This window comes from Capra hircus, chromosome 3, assembly GCF_001704415.2.
Source record: "Capra hircus breed San Clemente chromosome 3, ASM170441v1, whole genome shotgun sequence".
NCBI lineage: Eukaryota > Metazoa > Chordata > Mammalia > Artiodactyla > Bovidae > Capra > Capra hircus.
In genome coordinates, this window is record NC_030810.1 from 3,559,976 (window position 1) to 3,578,662 (window position 18,687).

The 18,687-nt window shown below is 49.0% G+C and overlaps 1 protein-coding gene across 33 annotated transcripts in view; it reads right to left on the reverse strand.

Moving 5' to 3' along the window:
* The window catches only part of LRRFIP1 (LRR binding FLII interacting protein 1), a 159,432-nt gene that overhangs the window by 56,767 nt on the left and 83,978 nt on the right, over positions 1-18,687 (reverse strand). For 17 of the 33 annotated variants that reach the window (XM_018040655.1, XM_018040644.1, XM_018040560.1 and 14 more), the window contains exons 2-6: positions 15,349-15,435; positions 9,123-9,140; positions 5,034-5,081; positions 3,446-3,490; positions 2,787-2,837 (exon numbers count right to left, since the gene is read on the reverse strand). In XM_018040655.1, coding sequence (XP_017896144.1) covers positions 2,787-2,837; positions 3,446-3,490; positions 5,034-5,081; positions 9,123-9,140; positions 15,349-15,435 — 249 coding nt within the window. The remainder of the gene's footprint in view (positions 1-2,786; positions 2,838-3,445; positions 3,491-5,033; positions 5,082-9,122; positions 9,141-15,348; positions 15,436-18,687) is intronic. The other 16 variants (XM_018040587.1, XM_018040574.1, XM_018040566.1 and 13 more) reach the window with 3 other exon arrangements.

Below are 18,687 nucleotides of genomic sequence, written 5' to 3' on the forward strand. Positions count from 1 at the left end.
GCCATTTACATTAGACAGAGCGTCAGCAGATGCAGCACTATCCATTTTTAAATAAAGAAAACTTAGACTTACAATATCTAAATCTAGATTTTCTGAGGATGTCCATACAAACACTAGAAAAAAAATTTATTCCATTTTTAAGGGCTTATCATCACTGTGAATGGAATGAAGATGGCCTGTGTTTTGAGAAAGTCAGGAGATAAAAGATATGGTTTTTGAACTTTGCAAACTATAAAGATGTTCAAATATTAAAATATGCAAAACAGCAGAAATTGGTCCTACCCAGAGATGGACTGAGACGAGCCGCCCTCAGGGGGCAGTGGGGAGCCTTGCTCGCCCACCAACCTGGAGAGACCAGAGCTTCTGGGCCCCCGCGGGGCTTGAGGGGTGATGCTGTCACAAAGCCCTAGCCCTGAGCGGCCTCCTCAATTGCTCTGGGCTTTTTCTATAGTGATAGAAATTAGAAGGTTTGACTCTTATTCCCAGGATCCAGGTTCTCAAGGTCTTCGGTTTTTATCTTTAAAATCTTTAAGCTATTCCTTTAGATCAAGAGCATCATGGGAAAGCGTCAGGGAACATACACCCCGGCTAATGACAACCACCACCCACCACCAGCTTTCCACCTTCTCCCCTCTCGTACTCAGCGTCCTAACTGTGGAGGTCCTCTAAAATTTTATATCCTAAAACAAACACGTTTGATATCTTGGCAGAGACAGGTGTTCAGCATAAAAGCTTAGCTCATTTCTGGTTAAAATCCTTAAAAGTGAAATAAATGCTGTAAACAGCCAAACAGTAACTAACAGTACAACAGTTTTTAAGGGGGTCAGGAAACCCTCTGAGAATCTTAAAGTGAACTGATTATTTCCCCAGAAAAATGCAAGTACATAAAAAATCTTGAATACAAGTTCAAGGAGTATCACAGATGGAAAACGCTATTTTGATAGAGAGATTTGAGCCCCCAAATAATCAGGTTTTGCTCTATTTCCATCAGAAGCTCCCTTGTGGACCTCCTCATGGTGTGGAGGTCATGTGAGTCCTATGCTCACGTGCTCACCCCTCTCCTCCTTGAGAAAGTATCCTCTTCTCTTGGTTTTAAGGACCTGATCTCCTGGGTCTGCTCAACAGCTGTAATTTCTGTCCCGTGTCTGCAGATTCTATAAACAGTTCTGCGCTGATACTGTTTGTGTTACATGAATCTTACTTCCTCTTGCATGAATCATGTCACAGCACAGATGAGGAATTTACAAATAGGTGGCTAAGGAGAAAGTTTCAAAATGAAAGGAAGCTCTTTGACTTCACCTTGAAACTGTAACTTTCTGGCAAGGTCACCATGTATCTGCTTTTAAGGACAATGACCACTGCTAACCCCAGAGCAACAATATACAGCTGTCCTTCAGCATCTGGGCGGGAGGTGGTGGGGGCGGGGTCGGTTTCAGGACCCCACAGACACCAGCATCTGCACACGCTCCAGTTCCTAATTCAAAATTGCCTGGCTTTTGCACACAACCCATGTGCACCTCCTGTATACACTCAGTCGTCTCTAGAGTCCCTACAACACCGCACACACTGTGAATGCTATGCTGTTGTCGTTCAGATGCAAAGTCGCAAAGTCGCAAAGTCACGTCTGACTCTTCGCTATGTGAACAGTTGTAAATACAATGTCAAATGCTATATAAATAGTTGCCAGTGCGGCAAATTCAAGCTTTGTGTTTTTGTAACTCTCTGGAAAATTTTCTCCTTGACTATTTTTAATCTGTGGTTGGTTGGATCATGCAGAACTTGGGGATAAGAAAGGCTAACTGTTATCACCTTTGTAGCTTTCTGTTACAAACAGCCAAATTAAATGCACATTTAGTGGGAATATAAGAAGGCTAGGAGTGATATCACAACTTAGTCGCCACAGAGATTAAGAGCGAGCCTTCTGCTCCATACAGCCCTTCAGTAAAATGAGAGGCTGTGTTGAGACTGAATTACCAGGGAGATGCAGCTTTAACCCAGTGGCAAATGACACTGACTCCATGTCGGAGCAAATTCCAGGAGATGGCGAAGGACAGGGAAGCCTGGCGTGCTGCAGCCTATGGGGTCGCAAAGAGCCGAGCACGAATGAACCACTGGGCAACAAATGACACTGCACGCTGCGTTTACTCGCTGAGTTGTAGACCCATAAGCCAAACACATTTTCTCTGCTTAACTTCCCAAAGCACACCATGTTTTCAAGTATAATTAAGATTTCTGGAATGTTTAAGGAAGGATGTGTATTTGTGTTTATCAACCATCAAGCTGTCCGTGATGCAGAGATTTCATTACAGTTGATGAAAGGGGAGGCTGCCGAAGGCCCCGGGCTGGATAGACTCAATGTGCTCCAACTTTTTACCAGGCAGCCCACAGCAGCTTTCAAGGAGCCATGCAAAGCGTCACTGCATAACAGTTACTCTAACTCGTAGTTACTTCACTGAGATTCCAACTGGATGGGAGCCTGCACTTCTGTAAGGACAGAATGTGTCTTCATGCTCCTCTCATCATACTAGCGATGAGACGGCCTGATCTAAATGGGGCGGTTTGGTGACGTGGACCCAACATGAAAAAACGATGACGTCCACGTTGGGGAGAAAGACACAGCGAAAGTGCACGTCAATCAACTCTGCGTCACAAAGAAACATCCCGCCGTTGGACAGATTTTAAACAAGCATCTTGACAATGAACGAGGACTTTGAACGCAGGGGTGGGAGGGCACGGACCACGGATGCAGACTCTACCATGCAAACCCAACCGTCCTGGTTACTGACCCTCAGGCTTCCGCGGCTACCCACTGACATGCGCTCATCTTCATCAGACGCCTAGTGAAAGAAAGACGGAAACAGCCGTGAGATGCGGTAACAGACTCGACGCGCCCAGCTCTCAGAGGAAACCGGCTGACCTGACACACGGCCGGGGGAGGTCAGGCCCCTCTGGGAATCTCAGTGCCCGTGAACCCGTGCATTCCCCAAAAGGGCTCTGTTTGTGGGAAGTATCAGAGGACTGTTTCTGGATGACATGGCTTTACATTAACTTCATTAAAGTGGTGGTGTCCACTTTGGTGGTCATGTACAAATATAGAGCTTAATGCACATGACAGCAAATTATTCACGAACATTCAACAGCAAAGAAAGCACTAAAACTGTAATGAACATATTAATACTCGTTAAAACGCTCATAAATACTGAGGAAATTCTCAAAGTTTCCTCTCACTAAAGTCAAGTCAAAATGCTAAATGCTGAGTTCACAGTCTGTATAGCTAATAGTATCAGTGTTAATTTCTTAGATAAAGACACAGATCTGTAGACAGATATATACACTTATAGGAAGGTGGGCGGATAGAGAGTTAATTAATGTTATTTCAGCCACTAGAACGGCCAAGCAGACTTCAGCCGAAATGCCGCGGTAACAGGAGGGAGACAGTACTAACCGACGTGTTTCTTCTGGATCTGTGAGAGTAGCGCTCACTGTCTTCCTACCAAAGCAATGAGGAGACAGCACAGAAAGGTTAGAGGCAGACAGGAGAAGCCTTAAGACCGTCCAACCGCATCTCAATACAGTATTTCTGATATAAATGTCAAACAAATATTTACTTTGCTTACAGGCCTCAATTAAACCACTAGGGGAAAATGCTTTCTTCTAAAGCAGGTGGGGGTGGAGGGTGGAACTTCAGCACACAAATCATTGGGATGTTTCATTCTGGCTTTAAAAACAAGCCTGTGTTCGGTGAAAAGCAGGCTCTTACTTTTTTTTTTTTCTAATTGAATCTGGTGCATTTAAATCAAACTACTTCTGACATTCAAAACCTACTTACTTCTGTTCAGGAATCAGAGAAGAAACCATTTCTGGAAGAGATCCAACATGGATGCCACCCTGTATACGATGTTCTGTGCATCCTAAGATGCTTCATTTTGCGTCTGGACTTCTCTGAAGTCGGGGCAAATCTTATAATCAAAGTTGCTCACAATTATAATTAGCATTTTCTTTCTCAGTGGTATATAAAACACTGACGTCTCTTTTAACTGTGTCTTAAGATTTGGCAAATTTATATCTATGCCATATAAGCGTTAAAATGATGGTTTACACATAACAGAGGTTGAAGTTAACTGTTTAAATAGAGGAATTGTGTGCTCTTGGTATTTCAACAACTGTTTTCTTTTATATTGTACACAGATCTCTAAGATGTAGGTAATTTCCTGTTTCCTTGGGTCATTTTATGTATAAGGGACATTTAATGGGACAGCTGCATACTGGCCTGGTTCTCAAATGCTGGAAGGATGCGATGACATCTGTGAGGCCAGTGAGCAATGTGACAGGGACAAAGGGGGTGGGGGCACTCGGGGGTGGACCGATGACCAGTGGGTGGCTCTCAGAGCCCACTCCCCTTCCAAGCCTCCCACTGTGGGGCAACATCTCCACTCAAAAGGCTTGTAGGACGGGGGGTGGTATGGTGAAGGGCAGGCCAGCTCTTAAATGACGAAGGACAGATAAGTTGTGCCAGGAAACAGGGTGAGAAGGTAAAGGAATTTTCTCCTCCAAGAACCATGGTTTCTCAGGGACAGGGCACAAGGTAAGCAGGGCCCAGCAGTGAAGGATAAAGGTCGGAAGCAGAGTGGCCAGGCAGCTGACCGCAGCTGGGAACTGAGACCATACAGCACAGTGTCCTCTGGCTTCCGGCTAGAGCTGCTGGCTAGGCGGGCCGTTCTGGGAAGGTTCTCACGCTGGGGGGCCCTGGCCCAGCCTGAGTGTCCCCAGGGGGGGATCCTGCTGAGAGGAGACCCCCCCCCATGCTAGCCTGGGGGGCTCCAGGAGCCAGCCGCCTCACCAGACTCCTGGCCGGACCGTTTCTAAGCAGCCTTCCCGGGGGCTGTAAACAAGCAGACCAGATGGAAACATCCCCGGAAGGCAGCCTCTCAGTATTAAATTAGGGGTGGCCGGGACCTAGCTATGCAATTACAGTGTGGGAGAATGAAATCACAAACCATTTCAAGCTTTGAAAAATCATATTGGAGGCCTACCATCCATTGCTCGATGTCGCCCCATTTTGTATCCAGCCCATAATATTTCTGTAGACAGAAGGGAAAGAAGATGAGGCAAGAAGTGACACGCGCTCTGCGTAGGACACTGTTCCGACATGCATTTCCAAGCTGCTGCCCAAGCCCCAGGGTCAAGGGAACATGCCAAGGCAAAGCGAGGAGGAACAGGCGGGGCTCTGCGGGGGGCTGCAGACCCCCACGCCACCTGTGAGCCCGGGAAGACAACCCTCCCCACCCAGGCGAGACAGGTCAGGAGAAAGCACTGCTGGGGTGAGGGGAAGACCTCCGTAGAGACCAGGAATTTCAACAGGCCGGCAGCATGTCAAGCCCCTCTGTCAAGATGGTTGTGCCCTCAGAGAAAATGTACTGCAGCAATAAAGCACTGTGTGTGTGCGTCTGTCTGCAGGTGTGCGTGCGCTCAGTGGCACAGGCGTGTCCGGCTCTTTTCGATCCCTGTTTAAGAGAAGCCAAACCGGAGAGCCATTTCTGTGTTGCTACAACAGGGATGAGGAAACCAGAGGCAAGGGGCAGAAAGGATGTCCTGACCCCTAGATTTCTGATACACTTGCTCCAGCCATCTGATATCTATGCTAAATTTAGGCCCTCGAGAATTTCTGGGCTGTGGACGTCTTTATCATATGCTGCTAATGGCAGGATGGCCAAGCAGCCTGTTGTAGAAGTGGTCTTGATACAGGGAAAAAACAAACAAACAAACAAACAACTGTTTGGCTTTTTCTTTAGCCAATATCGCTATGCTTTCACCTCGCCTATCTATTTAGCAACTGCCCAAGTTAGAATTACAAAAGCAGATTCAGGATGGCTATTATTGCCACCAAAATACAGCAATTCCTAATTTAGGTGGGAACCCCGGTGGAGTCTTAAATAAAGGGGCTTTGCTTTTCTCCTCACTTTTCCCTCGATTTCCAATAAGAAAACCAAGAAACTGCCATGTAAACCTCTGTATCATATAACACAGAGATGATTTTCCTTTTGCACACGAAAAACTTAAAGTCAGAGGGAAAAAACCGCGTGTGAGAAGAGCACGGCAGCACTTGAAGTTGTCGTACAACGACCCAAACAGGCTGCTGCTGTTACGTTTGGTTTTATATTTGATTTAGTTTCTGTTTATTTTGAAAGTCGGCCAGATTTAAAACATATGGCTCTTCAGTGGTCTCGCCCCTTTCTCTTAGGAATGGTGGTAAGCGGAAAACTTGAAGAAGAAAATTAGGAGAGAACTTACCAGTGTTTAAAAATTCAACCAATATAGAACCTGAGCAGCTAAAGCACATGAGCCAAACACTTTTCTGTAAGTTCCTTACCTGAGTCTATAAATTGAGAAGGGAAATAAAAGGGAATACTTCCCACAGTCATGCTGCAACAACAGCATAAATCAAACACAGCAGCGTAAATTAAATACAACAGCTTAAGGCTATTTTGCGTTCAATTCATGCTAGCCCCACTTTCACTGTCAAACTCCAGGTATAAAAAGTTCGATGCCATCAACCCTTCTTTATCTCATGCCTTGACTACAAAGATAGAAAATGTGGCTTTTAAAAAGGAATGGGCCTATAGAAACTGACAAAAAGTAGATTCCAAAAGAGGTCTGGGTTATCCGTTTTTCTATGTCCGCCTTTTCCTTTTTGGCCAATTCTATACCCGTATCAAATACCGCATTCTACCTGTTGCACTTTTTAGGACAAAAATAAGAACCAGTATTTAAAATCTTCCGCTGAGTTCACAGGTGGCCTTATAAACAGCTACAGTAACTCTAGCTACGCTTCCAAGCCATCCGTGGGGAGAGGACACCCCTGACAAAGCGCGGTTAAGGAGTTGTCCTGGTGTTAGTAGCAGGGGCGGCACAGCAAACTCTAGAAAGGGCACAACGCCGCACACGCAGGCTGTGAGGAGCCGGTGAGCCATGCAGAGGGAAGCGAGAGCCAGGCGGGCGCACATGTGCTCGACTTTCAGAAACAGCTTTGATTCAACACAAGAGACCCTGCTGGAGACAGCCCGCGGGCTGGCAGCAAGCCTTACTGCCTCCTTCTCCTGCGCCCCGGGTCACATCTGGGTGATAATAATGGACACCTGCTTTTCCGTGGGGGGCTCCCTGAGCTCCCTTTAGTTGTGTGTGCTGGGTGTGCGTGCTGTGCTAAGTCGCCTCAGTCGTGTCTGACTCTTGGTGACCCCACGGACTGTAACCCTCCAGGCTCCTCTGTCCATGGGATTCTCCAGGCAAGAACACTGGAGTGGGTTGCTGTGCCCTCCTCCAGGGGACCTTCCCGACCCCGGGCTCGAACCCAGGTCTCTTGTATCTCCTGCATCGGCAGGTGGGTTCTTTACCACTAAGGGCCACCTGGGACGCCTGTACGGTGTGCAGACATGACCACCTGACAAGGTTCTAACAGCGCGTCCCTGGTAGTGAGGAGGGATATTCTTGATCCAGCACCAGATGGGAATGAGTCAAGTAGAAACGACTGGAGAGGAGTCCCTGGCTAGGTTTTAGTTGACCGTGTCCTATTCTGCCGGTTACTGTGATGGTTCCCAGCCTTGCCTTTCGCCTGTGAAATTCTGACCTGGATTCTCTATGTGTGGTTTGGAACTCTAGCCTCAGTATACAGGTCCAAGTGGACTCTGCAAAAACTAACAAAGTTCAAATAGATCCTGGCACCTTCTTAACTGGTTTCTTGACACTTTGGGGGATAATATTTATGCAGAGTGAGGGGGGCAGGGGGAAAGGCCATTTGGAACTGCACCTGGTAAAGGAATCCAGAAACAATTTTATTGTTTTTCAAAATTAACACTGCATTTGATATTCTTATAAAGTGCCAGGTGGCTCCTGGAGGGCTAGTGAAGGCTGAGGAGACAAGTGCGGAAGGAAACGGAGATGTTACTCATTTTGTTTGTCGGGTGTACGCTTCTTAGAACTCTAAATCCTGGTGAACGGGCATTTTCATTGAAGAATACCAAATGGAAATTTGGGAAATTGCTATTTGAGGCAATTCAGACTCTCCAGCCTGGAGAATCCCAGGGACGACGGAGCCTGGTGGGCTGCATCTGTGGGGTCGCACAGAGTCAGACACGACTGAATGACTTAGCAGCAGACTCTCTAGAGGTTATGATTCTAAAGAAGTCAGAAGTGGCTCCAGGTTGGGGTCTAACCAGACAGCAGCACCAGGAGCTGGAGCCTCTGGAAATGTAAACATACTGATGTTCTGTAAGGGCTTGCATTTTCTAACCCATGAGATTAGGTCACCTTGTTTTGATTCTCTTAGCTGCTCTCAAAGACAACGATAACTCTTCCTTATAAACTAAATAGGTTTGTAAACAAGAAATTATTTCAATTTGTTTATGGGAAAGACTCCCTGTAAACACTTTTCTATAAATTCTCAGGGAACTGTTCGCACCCTCCTTCATTACTGCTGGATCAGGAGTCACTGAACTGGCTGCTCTTATTTTCTGTATTGGGACAGCTCAGCGCATTTATTTCTAAACCTCACTGCCTTTACAAAATACCCTTAGAAAACAGAGATGCATGTTAGCAATCTGAATATTAGGGATGGAAGGCGGGTTTGTTTTAAGCTACTGGGTTTTATTGTTATACCATCATTTTCTTGTTTTACTCAGTTTTAATTCTGTATGTAATCATCTCAATGTATGGTAATATGTACTGAAATTTTCAACACTTACTATTAATAATACAATTACATGCAAGGATGCTCTTTCTTTTCAAATGTCTGATTCTAAATGGTTTTCCAGACTCTGAAGTGTGATTTTATTTTGTCTTAGAGTTAATTTTTTTCTTAAAGGAACAATTTTCCAATTTCTTGAGAAAAATGGAGATAGGAAAAGCATTCAGTACTCAGAAATGTGTGCTGACGGCTGCCTTTCGTGGGGGCTAACGTGAACCCCTGAGCGTTCGTGCTCAAACCAACTCGCAAACACGACAGCAAAAGCGGCAGCAGGAACTTTAGTGAGTTCTCAGTCAAAGGCATTATTTCTGAAAGGTGACCAGGTCCTTGGCAAGGGAAAAAGAGTACATGCAAACCAGAAAATAAATACGGAAGAGCCTACCTTTTGAACCTGATAGATCTTCAGAGAAGGGCAAAAGAAATCGGGAAAGAAATACAAAATCCAATTACAGAAGTAGAAAAATCAGAAAGAAAGGTTCTATAAGGACCTAGAAATATGAATAAAAGCCATATTGAAACAAAGCAAAAACTGGTAAAATGGGAATGAAAAAAACTCTCTTGTAGTCTCATTGAAAAAATCAGTAATTTCGTAACAGATCTTACATTCTATTTTAGTTACATTGATGAAATATAGGCACGTCCACACGAGTCTATGAGAATCCTGCTATTGGTCTAATGCAAAAGTTTGTGTTAACTAATACCACTAATGGGAAAAAGAACTTCATCCTCAATATAAAATTTCTTTTCACATGACCAAAATGTAGCAAAGAAGTGCAGAAGTTTAATTGGAAAGTCAGCTGGTCAAAGTCACAAAGAGTTAAAAAACATTCTTTCATGTTTGGATTCATGCAGATATAGATCAGGAAAACTTCAGCCAAACAGGCAAATCACGAGGGTCTAACTGGAACAAATTTTGAAACGCTTATTATCATACCGGGACACACTGGTTTGCTCTAGAGGTTCCTCCTGATTTTGTAGTAATCCCTAGGTAAGACCGAGATGCCTATTCTATCACTCAATCACTCATTCATTCTTCATTCATCCAACAAAACTAGTGAGGCATGGTCCAAGGCATCGCTACAGCTGTAAGACTTCAGACCCCATGCTTCTATTCCTACAGAGGTGAGCAGATACCAATATATCCAACACCGGTACTACATCAAACGTTAGTCTCCAATAGAAATGTTGATCAGGTCAGTAACAGGAGACACACCCTGATCATCAGATCGCCCGGTCATCACACCAGAATTTTTTTCCCATTAGTATAGGCTCTCAGACAGAGTTAAAGTTTCACTCAGATTTCCCAAAGAACATCTGCATATTCTCCCTAATAAATCCATTAAGAAGGAGCTCATAGTCCTCTGAGACAGCCCCAAAGCATAGCCACGCAGTCAGTTCTCAGCATCCGCAGGGGTGAAGAGAACCTCTGAACCATTTGGCTGCAAGGCTGGGGCTGTGACCTAGATGGATCGCCAGCCTGCTCCCAGCCCCCGTGTCCTCAGGGTCTGCTAGGTCTTGCTGACGGCGGAGGGGGTGGGGGGGGGAACACTTGGCTCACCTCTCCTCTGTGGGCACTCTCCATGCTGGCCTTGGAGGGGCCCAGGCACCAGCGTGGCTTCAGCCACCACCCACCTCTGACACCCTCCGGTGGTGTCGTCAGCTTCGAGCTCTCATGAGCTTCCAGGGACCTCACTGCTCTCCAGGCATTCACAGGCTCCGTCCACCTGCTGCCAAGCCCACCTCCGTGTCAAGGAAGGCCTTGGCCCTGCTCAGAAGCAGTGGTGTGGTAGCTCGCCACCACATGGAAAGAGGGGTCACGTTTCTCAATTTTTATATCGAAATACCAACACTACAGGTTAAACACGGGTCTCCAAAGCATATTCATTTCCACTTCATCAACAACTTAAAATGCCAGTGTGCCGGGCTGTCAGATTGTGTAACACAGATTGTGAGGCTGGATCTAATTATAGGCAGGCCCAGAGACGTGATATGTGAAGGGGAGACCCAGGAGTATGCCTGCATGCCACCCCTGCCACTAAGAGTACGGCCCCAAACCTGAAAGCCGTTTGCCTCCTCTCTCCAGATGGGCACACACCGTGGGCACCCCTGTGCACACCCCCCAGCCCTGGACTTGGGTCACATTAAGAATCAGCCAGACCAACAGCTGCTGTTCGTGTCTCTGTAACACACGGGCGGACACCATGGTCTGTTCCCATGATGTGCCTTGAATCAGCACCAAGTAAAAAAAAATGGTTTTTCAAGGTGTGCTTCCGCTTGTGAACCACTGAGGATCACGCGGGTGTTGGCACTCCCGAGCGCATGAGCGCCAGTGTGCGCCCTGCTGGTGTTAATCCCAAGGTTAACACACTGGCGAGGCCCTTTGTTTTCACCGGTGATGACACGCCTGCTTTGGAGGCAGAGGGGTGAGGATTACCGGCTCTGCAGCTTTTTCGGTTCTAGGTTTGAATCTTGGCTTGGCCACCTTCGCAGCTTCTGTCTAATTAACTGTCTAATTAAGGCCTGCTTTCCTCACCTGTCAATAAAACCTGGAGAGACCCTGTTCCAGATGGTGAGGGCACCCAGTCCCAGCACCGCCACACGCTGGGGGGCTCCGGGAGGTCCCTGCCGACCCCCTGCCCCAACCCAGTCCGCTTTGACTATTAATACATATCCACATGTTTTATCTTAAACCTTCCAAATCCCTTAGTTGAGGAAGTCGACAGAAACGGTCCCTGGCAATGCTCTCCTGCCCCAAGGACGCTGGATTTACGTGAGCGAAGCTGTCCTTGGTGTGAGTGACCACTGGAGGGCTCACAGGTCAATACAAACCTTGGGCCAAGCCAGAGCCCCCCCGTCCGCCCTCACCGCCATCCAGCTCTCTGCCCACAAAGCCTCCTTGCCTGTCCTGCCTTTCTCCACTGGCAGCTTCTTCACTCGGTGACCACACTCGCTGTGCTGGCCAGAGTTAGTGCCTCTGCTTCCTCCCTGACACATGCAGGGCCCCCCACTCAGGGTGTCCTTCTGCACCCAGATAATTCGCAGTGTGGGGTGCAGTCGCCAGGCACGTGGTCTGACCCCGAGAAAGGCGTGCGTTCAGCAGAGAAGGCGCCCTCGCAGTCTACTTGGCCTGTCCCTGAGCTCATGGCAGGGAGAAGGGTCCCGCAGAGGAGATCCACACAGGGCTCATTTTAAAAGCTGACGTTTACCAAAGGCACCTTCCAGGCAATGAAGGTACCCTTTCCTCTGGGTCCTTGCACTCAGACCCACACGCCCTGGAAACCTGTTCCCACACGTGAAAGCATCCCTGTGGGGGCCGCATGCTAAGAACCCCCTGGTCAGCACACTGCTTTTGTGCAAGACCTTCCCCGGAACCTGAATCACAACACAGTTTCACCCTGTGACCACGTATGCGTCTCTACTGTAAGAATACAGAGTTTCAGTAGAAACTGCCACATAAAGAATGGATAAACAAGGTCCTACTGTGTACCATAGGGAGCTATAATCAGATCCTAATCACTATGGGGAAAAAGACAAAAAAGAATGTATAGATAAAACAGAATCTCTGCCATACAGCAGAAATTTAATACAATGTTATTAATCAACTGTACCTCAATAAAATTAAAAAAATTTTTTTGAAATTCTAATGGGATCTACTAACCAACGGCACTTGTGTGTCCGACTGAGGGAGGCAAACTGTGGCATTTTTAAACCAGGTTTCCCAGGTTTTAATCAAATTTTCTCTGCAAAGCCTGAGGTCCTTAGCAGTCACCAGACACCCGAGGGCAGGCCACGCTGCACAGGAGCTGGACAGGTTGCTCAAGTCCTCGGGCTCCTCTGTCCTGGGAGCACTGTGCCTGGCGGGGGTGGGATGGGGGAAGACTCCACAAGGTCACTCCCCTGCTGGCACCCAAGGCCCATTTAATGATACTGAGATCAAATGGCCCAGGTAGCAGCTGCAGTTTTGCAGCTTGAGGTATTGCAACTGCAGTGCAGGAGTTCAGCAAGAGATCACTCTGCAGAATTAACGTGGAATGGAAGGGGACTGCCCTTGACTCAAAAGAGAAAGGGGTGCTTTGCTTTTAAAAGAGGCACTTCAAATAATTTCTTACTTAGCTTAATTCCTCTTAACCTTTACTTTCTAAAACAAGAACTTCTGCCAAAGAACTTCGTGAATAACACGCTGCTCATATGATCCAGTAGGGCTAGCCAAAAACTTCGTTTGGGAGCACCCAGGGAAACTGGGATGACCTTTCTGGCCAGACTAACATATATTTAATTCAATTCTGCCCATAATTAAGGATAGAATATATTATAATTTGGAGGATAGATATGTACACACATACTATGTAATTCACTTTCACCTTGATTTTGTAGAAATTTTCCCTTTGTGTTCTCGGTGAGAGTAACTTTCTCTTACTTTGTGAGACAAATGGTAAAATGATTTCCAGCATGGAAACCAAAGGGAGTCCCCCTGTCAGGTTCAAGGTCATCTTTCCTGAGTCCAGTGGTTTCAGGGGAGAGGGGACAGCCACAGGCCACCAAAAACACTTACTACCAGCAGAGGAGGGTGCAGTGTGGACAACCAGTCAAAGGTGGAAAGACCTGGATGGGGCAACAGAACATTGTGGAAAATCCTTCCTACAGCCCTCTTAAGGCCTTAATACAAAAAGACTGGGGGCTGGAGGAGAAGCGGGGGAAGCAGACAGAGCAACGAGCCACCACTCCTGCTGGAGGCTGGGGAAGGCAGCCCCCGCCCCAGACACTGTGAGGAAGCTGCTGCACCAACCCCTGACGCCCCTGCCCGTGGGCTTCCGAAGCACAGGGAAGGGGCTGCCAGTGTCCTGCACTCAGGGTTTGCAAGTAGTCACTGCATGAACAGCAACATTCTAAACAGACATCAACACCAGGCAGTCGAACAATCAACCCGTCACTTAAAATCTCGGGGAGGGGAACTGCCTGGGGGTCCAGTGGCTGGGACTCGGCACTCTCACTGGCGGGGCCTGAGTTCATCCCTGGTTGGGGAGCTGAGGTCCCATAAACTGTGGGGCAGCCGATAAACAATAATGACTAAAATTAAATCTAAAATAAATAAATAAAATCCCTAACCTAAAAACCAAGGTGGCCTCCAATGCATACGCTTCATGTCAGCCTAGTGCCAGCTCTTGGTGTCAGGGTGATTCCTGAAGCCCAGGTGACATGTCTCAGACAGGTGACAAAGGCCCACCAAACAATAAGGCTATGCCTTCTCCCCACCTCCCAGTTCAAATACTTCTCCCTGAAGCCTCTCCTGGAAATGCCTCTTTGAATGTACTTTAACAATTAGTCTGGGTCAGGTCCAGTCCCCAGAGTTTGTTTACAAAAGAATATGAGTCAGGCTCCCACCCTTGCCCTTAACCGACCTCATGGCAGGGGAGGGGCTGCAGGTGACCCCAGCCTTAAGCAGTTTCAGCTCAACTGCAGAGTTCAAATAATTAACTTGAGAATTCAGGAGGGTCTATTTCCATTTTTTAAAATGGTAAATGTGATTCTAGGTGGGAGAGGCACAGAGAAAATGTCAAACCCATGCTTCTCTGAGTAAATCAAAAGAAAAGCCCCCAAATTAAAATACTAAATTAACTCTAGAGGCAAAATATCATAAAAGCTAGAGCGAACTTACAATCACATTTGTATTCACTCAGAGCGGCTGACCCTGCAGCCGGGGAAGGGGCTGAGAGTTCGAGTGAGTGACTCACCCCCAGGGGAACGTGACCTTGGGAACCTGGCAGAAACTGCAGTTTCACGAGAAGCTGGAAATCTAGAGTTTTATCTGAAGCCTGAGGAGTTTTAAAACACTGGTTCAACTTAGAAAATGTGACTACGTGAACCAGACCAGACTCTGTATGAAAATCAGCTGTGAGAAGGCATCTGGCCCCCTCTCCAACACAACAACGTTCACATCTTCCCAATAGAGGGAGCCCTCTGGGGGGGCCTGACGTGGCTGCTCCCCAGACCCCCAGAGGCCGAGGCCCACAGGAGAAGGCGGAGCCCCGGGAAAGGGACTCCTTCACCCACTGAGCTTTAAGGTCAGGGGAAAGCCCACCCCTCAAACTGCGAGTGAGCGAGCCCTCGTGCCGCCCACGTGGCTTCTGGCTCCGGCTCGCGGTGGTGAAAGAAAGAAGCAAATAGCATTAACAGGTGTGTGAACACAACGCTACCCACTTCCCAGGAGGGCCATTCCTCCCCCTGGCGATTCCATCCGGTGTTCATCCTGTTCCCTGCATCACTTAACGGGGCTTCAGGTCTCAGGAAACCTATTACAAAGTGTAAAAACCGCAAGGGAAGTATTTTTAAACGGGACTGTTTGGATAGCCTCAAAAAGTAATAATCGGTTCTTTCATGTTTTAATTCAGAGGACGGGAACTGTGGCTCCACAGTTCGAAGCAGCACCTCCTGGTTCCTTTGGGCCGGGAGGCTGGTCCGGTGCGATCCACGCAGGCAAGCGTGCTGTGCGGATCCGACCGGTCGAGTGTCCAGGACGCCGCGCCTGGACTGACCCAGACCAGAGTCACAGGAGGGACAGGGGCCTGGAAGGGACCCTCCCTGGAGCCCGCCGACCAGCCCGGGCTTACCTCCTTCTGCTGCCGCTCCAGCTCCTTCATCCTGATCTCTCGGGCCTCCGCGCGAGCCGCACGCTTTGCCGCCAACCTGGCCTCCGCCTGCAACAGACCCGGAGACTGTGTTAGGAGACGGACCAGCGGCTCCTTTCCAGGCTACAGTCAACCATGATGCTCTGGTTCGGAGGTTACCAAACACACAGTAACACAGACTCACACGTGTTAAAAAGGGCCCAGGAATCACAATACTTTCAGCAGTCGGGATTGCTTCCTCTGCTAAAAGCCAAGTGGGCGCTGTTCTGAGGGCTTCACGTACATGAAGCTGTGGGCTCATCAGAGCAGCGTTGTTGCGACGATCATGTTACCACACCCAGTTATCAAGTAAGAGACCTAGCGCACAGAGAGGGCAACGCGCCCAAGGTCACACAGCCCATCAAGTGGCAGGACTGGGCGGCCTGCATTCCTCTGGAGAGACGACAGATTAATGCAGGAACAGAGCATCAGCGCTGGACAAGACCCTGGGGTCACCGGTTCAAGTGCTCCCTTTACAGAGCAGGGAGCAGAGACCTGGAGAGGCCGCCAGACCCATCCGAGGTCATGGGGCTGGGACTCTGCCCCTGCTTCCCAGAGCTCCACTCTGGTCACCCCTCACTGTTCCCCGATGCCTCCAGGCTCAGCACCGGAGCCTGGGCAAGCCCCACCTTCTCTTAAAGCATCTCAGACCAGAGCTGAGTGGCTCCAGTTGTTTGGAAAAAGTACATTAAGACAAAACCCGCCTCCATTTAACTACTTGTCAACTTGCAGCTGATTTCGCCCTATTCTGTTTAAAAGCTTTCTAAAATGCTTGACCAGGACTAACCAGTGCCGTGGGACTTGGCACCTGAACCCTGTTTCCTCTTCTACAAATCTCGAGCTTATGCATTGCTGCAGGGGATAGACCCGCCCAGTGAGCTAAACGGTGCAAAGGTGCCAGGATCCAGGTTTCCTGCTGTTAAAACAAATCCGTTTTCCTTTCCACTTAAATTTTTATGGGAATTCACTTGTAATGTTTCCAGCAGTTCTGACCCAGCTTTCACTGCTCCTTAGCTCATCCTAAAATGAGGCCACTGAGATGGCTGGCCTGCTTCTGGTGTGATCACTGGGTCCAGCTAGCTGTGAGGTGGCCCGAGTGCTCTTGTCCAGATTTGAGGGTGGGGCGCCCTGCACCCCAGACTCCCATCGGGATGGTGGGTCCTGATGTCCACGGTGCCCCTCACTTCCACCCTATAATTACATTGCATGTGCGTGTGTGTTAGTCGCTCAGTTGTGTCCGACTCTTTGCGACCCCATGGACTGCAGCCCGCCAGGCTCCTCTGTCCATGGGAGTCTCCAGGCAAGAATACTGGAGTGGACTGCCATTTCCTTCTCTAAATTATATTGCATAGCACTACAAATTCATCTTCCTTCTAAACTCTAATCTAAGTTGAAGACTGACCTTAGTTGGCCTGCCACAGATTGGCTGGCTAATGTCTTTACAGTGAATTTATTCTATAACCTGCTTTGTCCATGTGGTTTTTTGATCGACCTACCCAAGTCCAAGTCCTTCAAATCAACGATGTCACGGATCACAGCTGCATCAGAACTTTGATACCTCGTTGCCATTTTCAGCTTTCTAAACCATGTTACACTGTGTGATGAGGTAAACTAGAGAGCTGGGGTGCTGTGCGGTGGGGGGAAGGAGGGAGGGGAGGTCCAACAGGCTGACGCCTGGCCACACGGAGTCCCCACAGCCCCGTGGACAGGCCAGCAAGAGATCTGCACCCACGCTGAGTGCAGCGGCCTCTGCAGCCCTGCCTGGGGAGCTGTGGACTCCAGATCTGCTGGCTCAGGGTCTAGGCCAGTGGAGAACCAGGCAGTTAGAGCCCATCAGCTAGGAGGAGGGCAGTTGGGAAAAAAAGAAAGGAAGCCAAGGAGGAAGAGAAGGGGGATGAGGAGTGAGGATGTAAGAAAGAGGCCAGGGGCTGGAGAAGGAGGGGCTGCCGGCGGGGGACAGCGAGAGAGGTGAGCCTCGGGCAGGACTCCAGGTGGTCCCCGAGATGCCTGTCACCAGTGTACACACTGCACACACGCCTCACCCCTGAGTGTGGGCAGAGTACTGTCCGACGGATGTCACCCTGGGACTGGGTTACACCACACTGCAGAGACAAATGCCCCGGTGAGCAAGGTCCCCTCATCTGCTGACTTGAGTTCTGGGTGGGCCTGACCTCACCAGGGGAGGCCTGGAAAGGTGGGTCTAGAGATCAGAGTCTCCTGCCCATGAGGGGCCACGCAACAAGGAGTGTGGGGGCCTCTGAGAGCTGAGAAAGGCCCCAGTGGATGGGAACGTGGCACCCTGGTCCCACACCAGCAGGACGAGACCACCACCAACACCCATGGGAGCTGGGCTCAGGACCCTGCGCTCCAGAAAGGATGCAGCCTGGCCGACACCCTGACCGCAGCCTCTTTGAGACCATGAGCAAAGGAGCCGGGAGGCTGCGGCCAGACTCCTGACCCTCGAAATCTGTGAGCTGATAAACGTGTGCTGTTCCAAGCTGCCATGCTTGTGGGCATTGGTTACACAGAACTGGCCCAAGGCGGTGAGGCCTGGATGACTCCTGCTCACACAGCGTGGGAGCCTCTGTGATCCAAGTGAGCCCGAGCCCTTGGTCACCCAGCTCCTCCCCGGCCTGTCTGTCCTGCCCTGCTTGGGACAGGAGCAAAGATCCTCAAAGGGACCTGTCTGAGCAGGTAGCCCCTGCCTCCTGGGGTGATCTCCCCACCAGACTGGCAGGTCTCCCAAATCATGGCCCATCATCAGACCCCAGCTACTCTGGTGGGTCACCCTCTCCCCAGGAAAGGGCCCACCCCCTCTCTGGTCCTTAAGTCCATCCAGCCTGTCTGTCCCATCCATGATCTCAGGGACCTGGGCCTGTGTTGCTAAAGGGACCACATGGATGAACCAAGTCCTAGGACAAACTCCCTGCGAGGACACGAGCTAGTCAACCTTGCGGACAGATCAACACGGCCATGCTTCACCTTAGATCAGAAGGCGGGAGGGAGGGAGAGGATTCAGCACAGTTTCAAATGCTTGCAGTCACCACCATACAAAGTCCTTTCATCTCAGGGATTCGACATGACTCATACGTGGAGAACAGGCTCTCACGACACAGGAAGTGGTAACAACCATGCTTGCCTCTGGGACTCTGGCTAGAAGCTGACAGATACACGAGCCAACGTTTCAAGTGGCCCAGAACCTACGCACAGCTAACTTCACCAGCACGAAACGAGTACCAGCAGAACAACCCAGAACCTACGCACAGCTAACTTCACCAGCAC